Below are 13,430 nucleotides of genomic sequence, written 5' to 3'. Positions count from 1 at the left end.
CTGCAGCTGTACTCCCAGCTCGGCTGAGCACGATGCCACTTCACACTGAAGACCTTCTCTCTGATTGAATTTGAAACCAAACCTTCATGTTCTGGAAAATGCACCAGGGTACGTCTTTCATTTCCCTCCACCCTCTGCCCCCAGGTCCCTTCTCCTCAGCAGAAGAAAAGAGAATTTGTCTCCAAAGATGGACTTCAGGTTTGGAAAAATACTCTCAAAGGCGGCAGCTGTGTGTCTCTTCGGTGTTTGCATGAAACCCTCACGGCCTCCTAGGTTGTGAAGCTGCCTCCTTCCACCCAAAGAGGGGAGGGCAGGCTCCTAGGGGAGCCCATTCTCCTCCAGGCTCCATGCACTCTGACCACTCTGCTGGGCTGGGCAGGCAGCCTCGCACTGGGATTCTGAGTAGACCCGGGTTCAAATCCCAGCTCTGCTACTTGTTAGCCATGCACCTCTCTCGGGCTCCCCCAGCCTCAGTGTGCTCATCTCTGAAATGGGCCTTGCAGTCCTCACCTAGCCCAGGCCGTGAGGAGGCTCTGATGAGACAGGGTTAAATTAGAGTCTAAATCCAAGGGAGAAGTAAGGGAGATGCAGAAAGGGCAATACCTGCTTGCCTATAAGCCCTCAACCCAAGGACGGTGGCTTCTTGGTGGGGGAGACTCCTCCCCAGCTGTCTCCTGGATGTTCCGGTTCTAGGACTGTAACTAGGCCCCCCGAGTCTCTGGGCACTGGTCCTCCCCTTGGTCAGTCCCTTGGGGAGGAAGGGCAGGCAGATCTGGAGGAGCCCACCCTCCTCCTCTCCTGGAGGGAGGATGGAGAAAGTTGGGTGTGGGGACAGGGGACAAAAGCATCTCTTGTCTGTAGGATGCCGACTAGGACTGGATCAGTGGGGGCTCAGACCCCCCCAAAAGAAAAAAACCTAGTCTAGGCAGAAGCAAAGCCTCAAGGCATGGAGATCCCCACCAAGGCTGTGCGGGTGGTATGCAGAGCAGAACGTGAAGGTGGGGTGAAGCCCCCTCACCGGCCACCCCTGCTCTCTCTCTCCCACCCCTGATGGTGCCCAGGGCTAGTGAGTCTCAGAGGCCCCTCTAGCTCCACCCAGCTGAACTGCCCTGATCAGTGTTTCTGCCTTTAATCAGGGGCGAAGTGGTCTGGGGCTGGCTGGAGGAGTCAGTGTTTAGAAAAGGAGGAGGGGGAGCAGACAGGAGGGGAGAGCAGAGGAAGGGAGAGCAGAGGAGTGGGGAGAAAAAGGGCTGGAGACAGCACTTCTTTCCTTCCCGTGGAAAACTTTCACTCATCACCAGCCCCCTTGCTGCCCCAGGGAAGCCCAGCAAGACTGCTTCCGGACAGGTTCCCCTTGCTTTCGGCTCTTGCCTGTGGGGCGTGGGGCCACAGGCAGAGCCTTAGGCTTGGCTACAGGGAGGGAGTCCAGCTCATGAATCTCAGTCTGGCCCCAGAGTTGGCAGGTTCAGTCCCTGCAACCTGTGTAGATCGCCTGCTACGCCATTCTGTGAGGACCCGTGGGCTACTGGCCTCATCTTTGTAATCCCGGGGGCCTGTACATGGAGCATGGCTCTTGAGAGAAGAGGAAGGGAGAGGAGGGGAGGGATGTGCAGATAGAGGAGGGGGTGCCCAGCTCCTCCAGCCCGCCGCTCGGCAGCCCCAGGGTCTGCTTGCAAACAGCAGACTGTACTGCTTCTCCCCAAGGGACTACATTGGCATTTTCGCGCCTTCTGTGCAGACTTAAAGTCTGTGACAGTCACCAACCTCCCCTCCCCACCGCTCCTAAGCTACGCTTTCTCAGTGTCTGCTTGCTGAAAAGAAAGCTCCAGCCTCCTGAATTTACAAACGCTTTATTGAGATCAGAGCAAGGCAACAGAAAGCTTCTTGGCTTGTAGGTCCCGTGAGACAGGAAAGTCCCCTCCCGTCCCTGAAGTGTCCCTGCAGGGGGCTCTTGAAGAGGGCCCGGGGCCAGTGGAGCCTGGTCGCCAGCTTGGAGATCCTCTAGCTGTCTGGGGCAAGGGCTCTGGGCTGCAGCTGTTGGAGGAATGGCTGGAAGGGGTTCTGACCAGGCCCTGTCAGCACAGTGCTTTTCTGCTTACAAAAACCCGAGTTCCCTTCAGAGACAGGTGGGACATCTCTGTTTATGGGCTAAGAAACAGGGCTCCCAGAGGGAAGTGACTGGCCCAGGGCCCAGGAGCCTTGGTGGGCATGAAATGGAGATAGGATTAGAGAGCAGGTGCCCCCCAAGCGAAGGCAGTGCCCTTTCAGCATAAGCCTGTGACATTTGGACAGACTCCCTTGGGCGAGAATACCCTCCTCTGGCCTCCCTCCCTTTCCTAAACTGGGGAGGGCTGCGGTGGAGCGGGGGTGGGTCCGGGGAAGAATCTGGTTGGGGAAGGGAGGAGTCTAGGTGTGCTTGGGGGTGGGGAAACTCGAAGTCCACTGGGGCCCCCTAAGTGCTCCATGTAGTCCAGAGATTCTCCTCTCTGCGGGACTTTGGCAGGAGCCTGGGAGGCCCTCGCCCCTGGGTTACCCAGCCCTGAGATCCTCCACCCCTCCTTGGCTTCTAGCAGAGAACTCAGCTCTTCCAGGTCTGCCTGCTGTTGGGATGATTTCGGAGGCTGAAGTCAGGGGCCTTGGAGGGAGGGAAGAGAGGAACCCTGGTCAGGAAGACCTTGGCAATCACCATGCAGTGGACATTGGCACTTCCAGGGTTGAGTCTGTCAGCCACTCTCGTTCTAGGCCAAGGGCCTTGGGCAAAGGACCTTCCGTCACTGGAGTTGGTTTCTTGACTTGAGGAAAGAGTCCACGGAAGAGAGCAGGGTCACAGGAATGCAAGGGCATGTGGCAGGCACACAGTGGGCACCCCAGCTGCTCCCTCCAGCCTGTCCCCAAAGCCATTCCCAGCAGCCCCTACCCATCTGGGCGTTCTGCAGATAACATCAGGGAAGGGACACCATTCACCAGGGTCTGGGAATTTCCCTCCAGCCTCCTCGGAGCCAGCCCAGAGCAGCTCTGGTCTCTGTCCATCCCTGTGCCCATCCTGAGTGCCTTACTGGAGCAACTGACTTAGGGCTGGTGGGCCTGGGGACGCCCATGGGCCTGCCTTCCCACATCTATGGCTAGGATGGGAAACGTGTTCTCAGACCTGCCAGGGCTGGGCTAGAGGGCCAGGAGGCCAAAACATCCAGCTTCCAGGTTCAAAGTGGCAAGATCACACCCCACTGCAGCACTGCGAGGAAGGGGAGGCCGGGAGCTGGGTGGGCACCCACTCCCTGCATCTAGGATATGTATTAATTAATTATGTAAATTAAGTATTATAAACCACCCACCCAAAGATCAGGATCCCTGGGACCCTTCCGCCAGGAGGTTAAACATCTTTAATCCCTTCCTACCCCTCTCCCTCCCTGTCTTTCTGAGCCTCCCCCATACAGACTGGGTCAGGGGGTGCAGAGCTTTCCTCTACACCAGGGCTCTAAGCCTAGGCTGGGGGTAATGGTGAGGAGGGGTGCCTGAGGAGCACCCCCTCTCCCTGGGAGCTCTGCAGAGGAAGAGGGTCTCTGGCAATTGGCATCCTCTACCTGCACCTCTCGGGCTGGCGACCCCTCAGAGAAGTTCTCCCAGTGGGTCTGGAATACGTGCCGAGTGCCTGGAGTGCTATTGTGTGTATGTGAGAGCACATTGGTGAGGCTGCCCACGCATGCCACTGTGGACAAAGACAGATGCGACCGTGTGTGTGTGTGTGTGTTGGGGACTGCATATGTATTTTTGTCAGTGTGTGACCACGAGTCGGCTGGGTATGTGTGCTTGTGGGTATCAGGTGCGTGGCTGTGCGTACATGTGTGCATAAGAGTCGGTGCATTTGTGTTTCAGCACGGCTAAGGCCCTGACTGAGATGCTGTGTGTGCGGGGGTGGGTGTGACTGAATGCAGGCACGAGTGACCGTCTGTTTACAAGTGTGTTTGTGTGTTTGGGTGTGCAGGTGGTTCTGCCTACGCGTCTGTGTGCAGGGGATTGGCACATGGGAGAGGATGCCCATGGTTGGGTAACCGAGGGTCTGCTTGCCCCTCTGCTGCCCAGGACTGTGTCTATAGGCCTTCTGGGCTACAGTGTGTTTGGGTTGCCGTGTGCGTTTGCGTTGCGGGGTGTGGGTTGCCACAGGGGCAACTGTATTTTTCTGCGTCTTCATGGCTAGGGGTACCGGTGGTGTCGGGCTTTTCCTGGGTGTTTTTCTGTGTGCGTGTGTGATTATGTGCTTAGTTCACATCTTCATAGTGCGCCTTTGCGTTTTCCTGGGTATCTAACCATTGTACGTGTGCCCGGGACGTCAGCAATAAGTGTTTCGGTGTTCCTGCGTGCGGACTTGTGCTCTCCGGGGAGGTCTGCGGCCCAGGTTCGATTCCTGCGACTTGTCCTAGGCAGGCCTGTGTGTGCGCGGCCGCATGCTGTCCTGTGGGGGGGAACGTGTGCCAAACGCTCGCGGGGTACCTGTGCCCGTCTAGCCAAGAGTGCACCCGTGTGCGCCAGCGAGCTTCCGGGACACTGCAGTGGTGGGGGGCGGCCCTGTGAGGGGCGGGGGTCACCGGGACTGGCCGGCGCCGGCCCCGTGTGCGCAGAGGCGGGGGCGGGGGGCGGGGGCCGCGGGGGGGGGAGGCGGTACGAAAAGGGCGGCGCGCGCGGCGGCGGCGGCAGCTCCCCGGCAGCGGCGGTGGAGAGCGCAGCGCGCAGCCCGGTGCAGCCCTGGCTTTCCCCTCGCTGCGCGCCCGCGCCCCCTTCCGCGTCCGCAACCAGAAGCCCAGTGCGGCGCCAGGAGCCGGACCCGCGCCCGCACCGCTCCCGGGACCGCGACCCCGGCCGCCCCGAGATGACCGCGACCGAAGCCCTCCTGCGCGTCCTCTTGCTCCTGCTGGCTTTCGGCCACAGCACCCATGGTGAGCCCCCCGGCGGCCCGGCTCGCGCCCCCTCTGGGGAAGCCTGCGACGCCCCGCCGGCCGCCCGGTGCCCCGCACGCCCCGTCTCGTGCGCCCCAACTCCTCCCGTCCCGCCTAGCCCTAAACCCCGCGCTGTGTCTGCCTCGCCCTCCCCGCCACCCTCGCTTGCCAAGGCCCGACCCTGGGGTCCCAGGGCGCAGGGGATGTGTGAGACCCCCAGCCCCTTCCCGCCCCGCAGAAGTGGCGCCAGAGGGGTGTCGGTGCGCTGAGCAAGGAGGTATGGAAAAATGAGGTGCTGTTGTGGAGTCTTCTACGAAAATACTCTGGGGTGCAACTTTGGGGTGTCTCTGTGTGAGCGTTCGGGAACAGGTCTCGGGGCGGGGGTGGGGGGCGACTTTGCCGTCTTAACCCCCAATTCCCAGAGAAGCCCAGCCTGAGCCCTTACTGCGTGGCGCGTTTCTCTAGGTGAGGGGCTGCGACACTTCTGTCTGCAGCGGCCATCTGTCTCTGACAGCGAGAGAGTTGCCCCCTTCCCGCAGCGCCCCCCCCCACTTATTGCACCAGTAGTTGTGAGGGGGCTGTCTAGGAAGCTGTGGAGCTGGTTGAGTAAAATGCACACAGTAGGTGCCTATTAAAGTGTCAGAATCTCTAAGCAGTGTTGCAACCTCAGCCCGCTAAGCAAAACCCTGTATCGTCATCGTTTTCTTAATGCGAAGAGTCTGGGGTAGGGGAAAGGGGGGAAGATTTGACCTGGGTGCCCAGCTTAATAGGGATGAACCTTCAAAAGAATCCAGACGCCTTACTGGGGAGCCCACCAGGTGAACCTGTCTGGGCTTTCCCAGAGCTGAACACCTCAAAATCTGCTCCCCTTTTCAGCTCAGGTTGCAAAAGTGATGGTCAGGGTCAGGCTGCGTGCCTGGGGGTCAACATATTTCCCTCCACTGTCCCCATCCCCACTGTTAGGAGGACTTGAGGTGTCGTATTTGCTTTTGGGGGTCGGGAGAGAAGGTGTTTCTCATGCTCCTAAGAACTAGGGAGTGTACTGTAGTCATTTCATCACTGGGAACGTGGCAGAGATTTTTCTCCTGCGTGCATTGAGCCCCATCCATGCTCGGATAGGAAGTGCCTACTGTGTGCCGGACTGGTAGGACCCAAGAGGGCTGTTGGTGCCCTCGGGGACAGTGGAGGGCTGTGTGGGAGAAGACAGGCTTTGCCTTGGCTTGGGGCCTGGTGGGGTGATCGTATAACCTTTCTTGTATCTCAGGGGCTGAATGCTTCCCGGCCTGCAACCCCCAAAATGGATTCTGCGAGGATGACAATGTTTGCAGGTAATAGAGTGGCTCCATAGAGGTAGCTTGTGGGGGCCACGCAGCAGCCTGGGGAGTCATGAAGTCAGGCAGAAAAAACAGGGGACTTGGCCACTGCGCTGCAGCAAACAGCTTCCTGGCCCCTTCAGAAAACTGGTGGGGGCAAGCGGGGGAGATGAGGGCAGGGGGTGGGGGCGGCCATAGCTCCTGTCTGCATTCTCAGAGGTGGGGTGGCAGGTGAGACCTCTGCAGGCCACTGCGGCAAAACGCAGCACTCCCCCGGGATCTCGGGACCCCTCCAGGTCGGCCCCTGAGCTTGGCATGCATTCTGTCAGTTTTCCCATGCAGGTGACTGATGGTTCCTTCCCAGGACCACTGGCTGGCACTGTGCAAAGACCCCCAAGGGTCCTTGGTTCCACAGAAAGTAGCCTGAGCTCCCTCTCTACCCCTGCCCTCTTCATATGTCCCCACCTTTCTCCCCCACCCCTTGCAGGTGCCAGCCTGGTTGGCAGGGTCCCCTGTGTGACCAGTGCGTGACCTCTCCCGGCTGCCTTCACGGACTCTGTGAAGAACCCTGGCAGTGCATTTGCACCGACGGCTGGGATGGGGAATTCTGTGATAGAGGTTGGCACTCGCCTTTGTTTGCTTCAGCCCTGCATCCTTACCTGCCTGCCCTAGCCCCCACCACCTCCTCCCAGTCTCCTGTTGCTGGCGGCCCTCACTTCCTCATTCCTGCACACCTCGTGCCCTGTATTCTAACGATCTGTTTATAAATTTCCTGCGGGTACCGAATGCCTCCTCAGAGGTAGGGACTGTATTTTGCTCTCCTCTGCACCATCAGCATCCAGCACCTAGAGAAGATATGGGGTGGGGGCCGGGGAGCTTCCTGTTGAATAAAGAGTCACAAAATACACACACAGCTGGGCCGGTGGGACCACAGACCCCAGGCCGCCTGTCCAGGTCACGGAAGCCCAGAGATGGACAAGGCTCTGGGGATCTCGGAGCTAAGACTCCCTAGAAAAGCACACGCAAGACCGTAAAGAGGCTGCAGACAAACAAATGGGGTGGGGGGTGGCCAGCACTGCTCAGGGGTTGAGGGGCAGGTGCTGAGTCACGGCCAGAAGGACAGGGCCGGGGGGCCTGGACTGAGCGGGTCAGGTATAGGGGGAGGCTGGGGTTGGGAAAAGCTGAGAAAGGGTTAAAGTGAAGATGGGTGTTATCTGTTGATTTCATTAATTTATGCAATCTTTGCCTCCGTTACCCTAAGCAATTGAGAGTTGGCTGTCACTGCATTTTCAAGCTGCGAAATGTCCGTCTAAGCCCATTTTCATTTGGCAAAACCTGCCCTAACGTCTGGGCAAACTGAAGTCCACAAAAAAACTCCCAGCTGCGTAGCAGCCTGCCCTCAGGGCCTCTGTCCCTCGGTCCCCGACATTAGTAAAGAGGTACAGATAGGGAAATGGAGGATCAGAGAAACGCAAGTGTCTGCTAAGTGATATGAAAGAAGTTGGGAGAAAAGCCAGCTACAACCCTTTCCCCCAGCCCCAGAAAGAGAGTTCATTTTTGTCTTCGATTGCAACTAACATCCTCCCTTAAGGAACACTTAAGAGCGTTTTGTTATGGCCCCTGCCCTATACAGGCAGGGCAGCCGTGGCTCTGAAGCTGAGCTCCCTCACACTCCAAATTGTCTCTGGTCCTTCATTCCTGCCCCCCTAATACGGTGCAAGGTTCCCCGTGGCTGACTCATGCTGTGGCCGACGTCTCTGCTGCCCCTCACAGAAGCAGTGGCAGCAGCTCTCAGTTGTTTGGGGATTTGGGGGATCCCAGCAAAGCCACCATGTGGGATCAGGGTTAGGGTTTTAGCCTGGAGCCCATCTTCTTTGGTATCTAAATGCAGTACAGCCTTGCTGAAATTTTCCAGACAAATGCCTCCCTTCCCATGGGCCCTTGGTATGTCCCCTCCCCACCAGGTTGACAAAGGCAGCCAGCTTGGGGATGGCCAGAGAGTCTAGGGTCCCAGAGAAGACACAGCCCTCCCTCCCCCTGTTTGCCCATCTTTGAGGCTGCCGTGGCCACAGCTGCTGTCCTGGCAGAGACCCCCAAGCAGCCTTCTCCTCAGAGCAGCTTATTTCACCCCTGCCTTGGGGTTGGAGACTCAGGAGGGCTGATCCAGGATTGGCGTAGCAGGGAGAGCTGCAGGGACAAGCTGAGGGTGGTCGCCAGCTTTTTAGCTTAAATTTAAGATTCTGAGTGACAGGAGAGCCGGTTGCAGAGAATTAGGAGCCTGACGCGGAGTTGCCGCGTGCTGATGCCTCGCCGGTGCCGTCCCATAAAGATAAATCCTCTTTATGTGTCCTTGCACCAAGCTGGGCTTCTGTGGAACGCCACGGGGTAGTCCATCAACGCGGCGTTCAGGCTCTTCCTTCTTGATTGATTGCAGTCTCCCCTCCACAAGGGTGTGGATCTCTCTGAGAGGGAACAAAAAATACGCACGTGTGTGGCTTCAGCACGGGGAATTTCCTCCCCGCACCCCCACCAGCCTGCCTTAGCTTGCTGTGTCTCTCGCTGGCCCTGGCTTTCTGTTTGGCAGGTGCAGCAGCTCAAATTATAGAAAATCAAAGCTGAAGAGTCCCTCAGAGATTGGCCAAGGAAAGACCCTCTTTTTATAAGTAGGGAAACTGAGGCACAGAATGGGGAGGAGCTGAACTCTGCTGCCACATGGCAGCAGGCTGGATACAGGGCAGGACAGGGGTCCCTTCCTGGCCCCACTGGGGAGCTGGGGTCTCCACCGTCAGAGAGCCCCTGACGCGGGCCCTTGTGTTCAGCTCGTCCCTGGCTTGCTGAACCTGAATAATGGAGTGTGCCTGATGGAAGGTGTTAAAAGATGGTGGGAATATTCCAGTGCTCATGGAAGCCTGCACTGATAGGAGAGCGCTCAATAGTTCTAATTTTCCTGGCTTTAAAGATGCAGCCTTTTTACCAGGGACCCCTTGAGTTCAGAGCCTGAGTGCATTAAGTGACCACAGGGACATGTGTAGTGCTGGGGCTAACAGGTTTCTTGATTCCTGACTCCATCCCCCTCACTGCCCCTCTTTGACGGAAAAGTATGAAGAGCTGGTGGTTTTTCTGAGGGTTGGGCTGTATTCGTCCCCCAGCTGGCCAGGACCCCTCCCCCAACAGGAGAGGCTGGAGGTTCGTGCAGTCTTGTCTGGTGGAGACAGACCTGAGGGAATCTCAGCTAGGCATGCTGTTGCAGGGAGGAGCGTGATGTCCACAGTGAACGTCACGGACATGTTGCTGGATATGGGGTGACCTGGTGCCAGGCAAAGGGAACAGCTATCCTGGCTTGAGTACCAGTGGCCACGACTTTCTGATCTGTGACCTTAGACAAGGAAACCCCATTCAGCTTCCTGAGCCTCAGCTAACTCACTTCGTGGGATTTTTTGAGGGAGCTCCCTACACCGTCTTACTCCAGACCCCACTTGGTGGCCACAGAGCTGTTTTAAAGCCCACTGGGGTCCACATCACGCTTGTGTATGGAGAGGAAACTAAGTTCTTGTCTTCTCCATCACCCCGCAGATGTTCGGGCCTGCTCCTCGACCCCCTGTGCTAACAACGGGACCTGCGTGAGCCTGGACGATGGCCTCTATGAATGCTCCTGTGCCCCTGGGTACTCGGGAAAGGACTGCCAGAAAAAGGACGGGCCTTGTGTGATCAATGGGTAAATATCCTTCCCGACGATGTGTGATCTAATGAATGCTGCTTTTCACGCACCCGCTAAAGACCCTTTCAGCCTAACCCTGTTGGACCTGTCTTCTGACAAAAGATGAAGTAGGCGCTTATCCTGGCAGCCCATGGGGGACAGCTCTGGATGGGGGTGTTTAGGGGGGAATGTGTCATTGCCATAATTTTTTCAAATGATCCCGAAGGCGATTTCATATTCCCCTGATGTTCGCACGTCCTGATGCGTGTGACTGACTGTCGATCGGAATGGTGAACTGACACTCCGAGCTGCATAATTTTCTAAAGGCAACATAATGAGAGATTGGAGCTCCGCGGGGCTGAGGCTGTTTGAAACCCGCTTGCCGTATCTCAGGGGTGGTTTTGGGGAACTGGTGGGCTCTGCAGTTGGATTTTCTGGGATGTCTGTGGAGGGAGTTGCCAGGCTGAGAGGTGAAGCGATTGGGTTTCTGCCAGCACAAGAGGAGGTGGGCCGGCTGTCAGCTCTCCTCAGTGGGGAGGGAAGCTTTGGGACCCCTGGGCAGTGGATGCAACGGAATGGCCACTGTCTTCACTTGGACCTCCCTGAGCAATGCTTCCCAGTGGCTCAGCCGCTCTCCACCTGTTATCTCTGTGGCAGCCCTGAGCCATCCCTCCTCCCCGTTGGATGGGGCTTAGCCTGAAGCCAAGGGAGATCTTGACAGAGGCAGAGTCCGAATATAAGAATCCAAACTTGAACCCAGTCCTGGGCCTGTAGTTGGGGGACGGGGGTGTCCCTTTCCTCTGAAGAAACAGAAGCTAACATGCAAATAAGCTTATCTTGACCCGACATTGCGGGATGGCAGAGACCGCGGTAGTCTGTAACAGCTGTAAGCGGACATTAACGAGGCTTCCGAAGATCAGTCTTCAGACAGGGTCAGAGTGGGGGCTGGTGACAACTGAGCTTATTAGCAAGAAGGATAAAAAGATAACAAGAGCTTTAAAATATTTTGTTTTTCTCGCTAACGGACTTAAACCAGTGTGTCAAAATAGAGCCTGAGGTCCTTGAAATTCCTTCAGAGCCTGGCTCCCATGGAGCCCGCACCCTGAAGCAGCAATGCTGATTTCTTGTGTTTATTGCCCCTTCTTCCCCGGAGTTTTGGCATTTATCAGATGACAAAAGGCTCGCTCGTTTAAAAGCACTTACATTAAATGCTCCTTGCGCTCCGCTTTGAGCAAACAGCTTTGGTTTGCAAGCTGCACTTGGGTGAATGGACCACTATTAAACAGCCTGGCACAGACACCGGCTCGTGCCAGCATAGACAGACCTCGTATTGCTTTCTCTTTGAGAGTCCCCAAGCGCTTCCTGCACAATAGCCTGTGGATCCACTCTGCTAATGATGATGATAATAATAATAATGAGGGTTGGCAACGATAGTGGCCATAGGCAGGAAGGACGACAGCGGGTCCCGGGATAGGGTGAGGGGTGCCCCTTGCTTGGTTCTTCTGCCCCAGCAGCCCAGGGATGGAGCTAAGGGAAGGGGGTTTGCTCCAGTCCTGGGCTGTCACTGACTTTTCCTCTTCTAGCCTCAGTTTCCCCAGCTGGTTAGTGACTAACCAACAGTCCTCTGGTTGGAGAGGTGCAGAAAGAGGTGGGAGAGGACGTGAGCGTCCTGGCATGGGAGGTCAGGTGTGTCCCAGGTTAGCATGGAGATGGGGGTGAGGTGGGCACCCACCCACCCCTAGAGCTGCTGGTGAGCCTCTTGCAGACAGGGGTCATGACCCTGGGCACCTCTCTGTGCCTCCCTGGCTGGCGTTCCCTCCTTCCCTCCCTCATTCACCTGATGTGTTTTGAGCATCTGCCCCTTAATTAGGCCAGAGACCTTCTGCCCTGAGCCCCGTGCCCTGCAGCGCTGTCGTAGCCCAGCCCCCAAGGCCCTTTACTGTGTCCCTGTTGTGTTGCAGCTCCCCCTGCCAGCACGGAGGCACCTGCGTGGATGATGAGGGCCGGGCCTCCCATGCCTCCTGCCTGTGCCCCCCTGGCTTCTCAGGCAATTTCTGCGAGATCGTGGCCAACAGCTGCACCCCCAACCCATGCGAGAACGATGGCGTCTGCACCGACATCGGGGGCGACTTCCGCTGCCGGTGCCCGGCTGGCTTCATCGACAAGACCTGCAGCCGCCCGGTGACCAACTGCGCCAGTGGCCCATGCCAGAACGGGGGCACCTGCCTGCAGCACACCCAGGTGAGCTACGAGTGTCTGTGCAAGCCCGAGTTCACAGGTCTCACCTGTGTCAAGAAGCGCGCGCTGAGCCCCCAGCAGGTCACCCATCTGCCCAGCGGCTACGGGCTGACCTACCGCCTGACCCCTGGGGTGCACGAGCTGCCGGTACCGCAGCCCGAGCACCGTGTCCTGAAGGTGTCCATGAAAGAGATCAACAAGAATACCCCTCTCCTCACCGAGGGCCAGGCCATCTGCTTCACCATCCTGGGCGTGCTCACCAGCCTGGTGGTGCTGGGCACCGTGGGCATCGTCTTCCTCAACAAGTGCGAGACCTGGGTGTCCAACCTGCGCTACAACCGCATGCTGCGGAAGAAGAAGAACCTGCTGCTTCAGTACAACAGCGGGGAAGACCTGGCCGTTAACATCATCTTCCCCGAGAAGATCGACATGACCACCTTCAGCAAGGAGGCCGGCGGCGAGGAGATCTAAGCAGCCCTCCCACAGTCCCCCCTAGATTCTTGGAGTTCCGCAGAGCTCACTATGTGCGGTCTGTCCTAATCTTTGTGCTGGAGTTCGCGCTTTCTTGTGTCAAATGTGGTGAACGCTACGCTTACATATATTGTCTTTGTGTTGCTGTGTGACAAGCGCAATGCTAAAACAATCCTCTTTCTCTCTCTTAATGCATGATACAGAATAATAATAAGAATTTCATCTTTAAACAAGTAAGAGAAATAAGTATGTTATTCTAAACTCTAAACTTAATGAAATATCAAAAAAGACCAAAAAAAAACAAGGCAACAGAACCAGGGCTCAGTGCCGACGCCCCTCCCCTGGGGTCTCGGCCACAGAGTCCTCGTGAAACCGTTACGAGTGCTGTACATGACCACCCACTGTGCAAAGGGCTACGATTACTTTCGTTCGTTAATTCTCACACACCACATCCGACTTGCACTCACATCCAGCTCAACACCGCTACCTTTAGATCTTTCCAATTGATTTGAGATTTAGCGGAGTGCAGCGGCTGTGTGTCAGGCAGAGAGAGCCCCAGGTTGGCTGCTGGGGGGCTGGGTCCCTGTCCCAGCCCTGCCACTAACTCGCTGTGTGATCCTTGGCGAGTCCCTATCCCAATCCTGGGCCCACTTTCTCGCCCCTCTCGAGGGAGGGGTTTGAACACCGACCATCACAGTCCTCTCTGGCTCTAAAACTCTGAATTAGGAACGAGGGGGTACGAACCAAAACACTTCCTGACCCCAAAAATTAGGATCTGAT

The 13,430-nt window shown here is 57.1% G+C and overlaps 1 protein-coding gene across 1 annotated transcript; it reads left to right on the top strand.

Annotated features, from left to right (window-relative positions):
- The first annotated feature begins 4,714 nt into the window (after positions 1 to 4,714).
- Positions 4,715 to 12,883, top strand: LOC105467414 (delta like non-canonical Notch ligand 1). The gene is made up of 5 exons (XM_011716990.2): positions 4,715 to 4,931; positions 6,196 to 6,259; positions 6,732 to 6,862; positions 9,818 to 9,959; positions 11,903 to 12,883. Exons 1-5 carry the CDS (start codon positions 4,865 to 4,867, stop codon positions 12,648 to 12,650), a joined length of 1,152 nt encoding a protein of 383 aa, XP_011715292.2. The 5' UTR covers positions 4,715 to 4,864; the 3' UTR covers positions 12,651 to 12,883.
- Positions 12,884 to 13,430: the final 547 nt, after the last annotated feature.

The sequence above is a fragment of the Macaca nemestrina genome, chromosome 7 (assembly GCF_043159975.1).
Source record: "Macaca nemestrina isolate mMacNem1 chromosome 7, mMacNem.hap1, whole genome shotgun sequence".
NCBI lineage: Eukaryota > Metazoa > Chordata > Mammalia > Primates > Cercopithecidae > Macaca > Macaca nemestrina.
The sequence above is the reverse complement of the archived record's forward strand: the minus strand, read 5'-3'. Positions and strand labels throughout refer to the sequence as shown.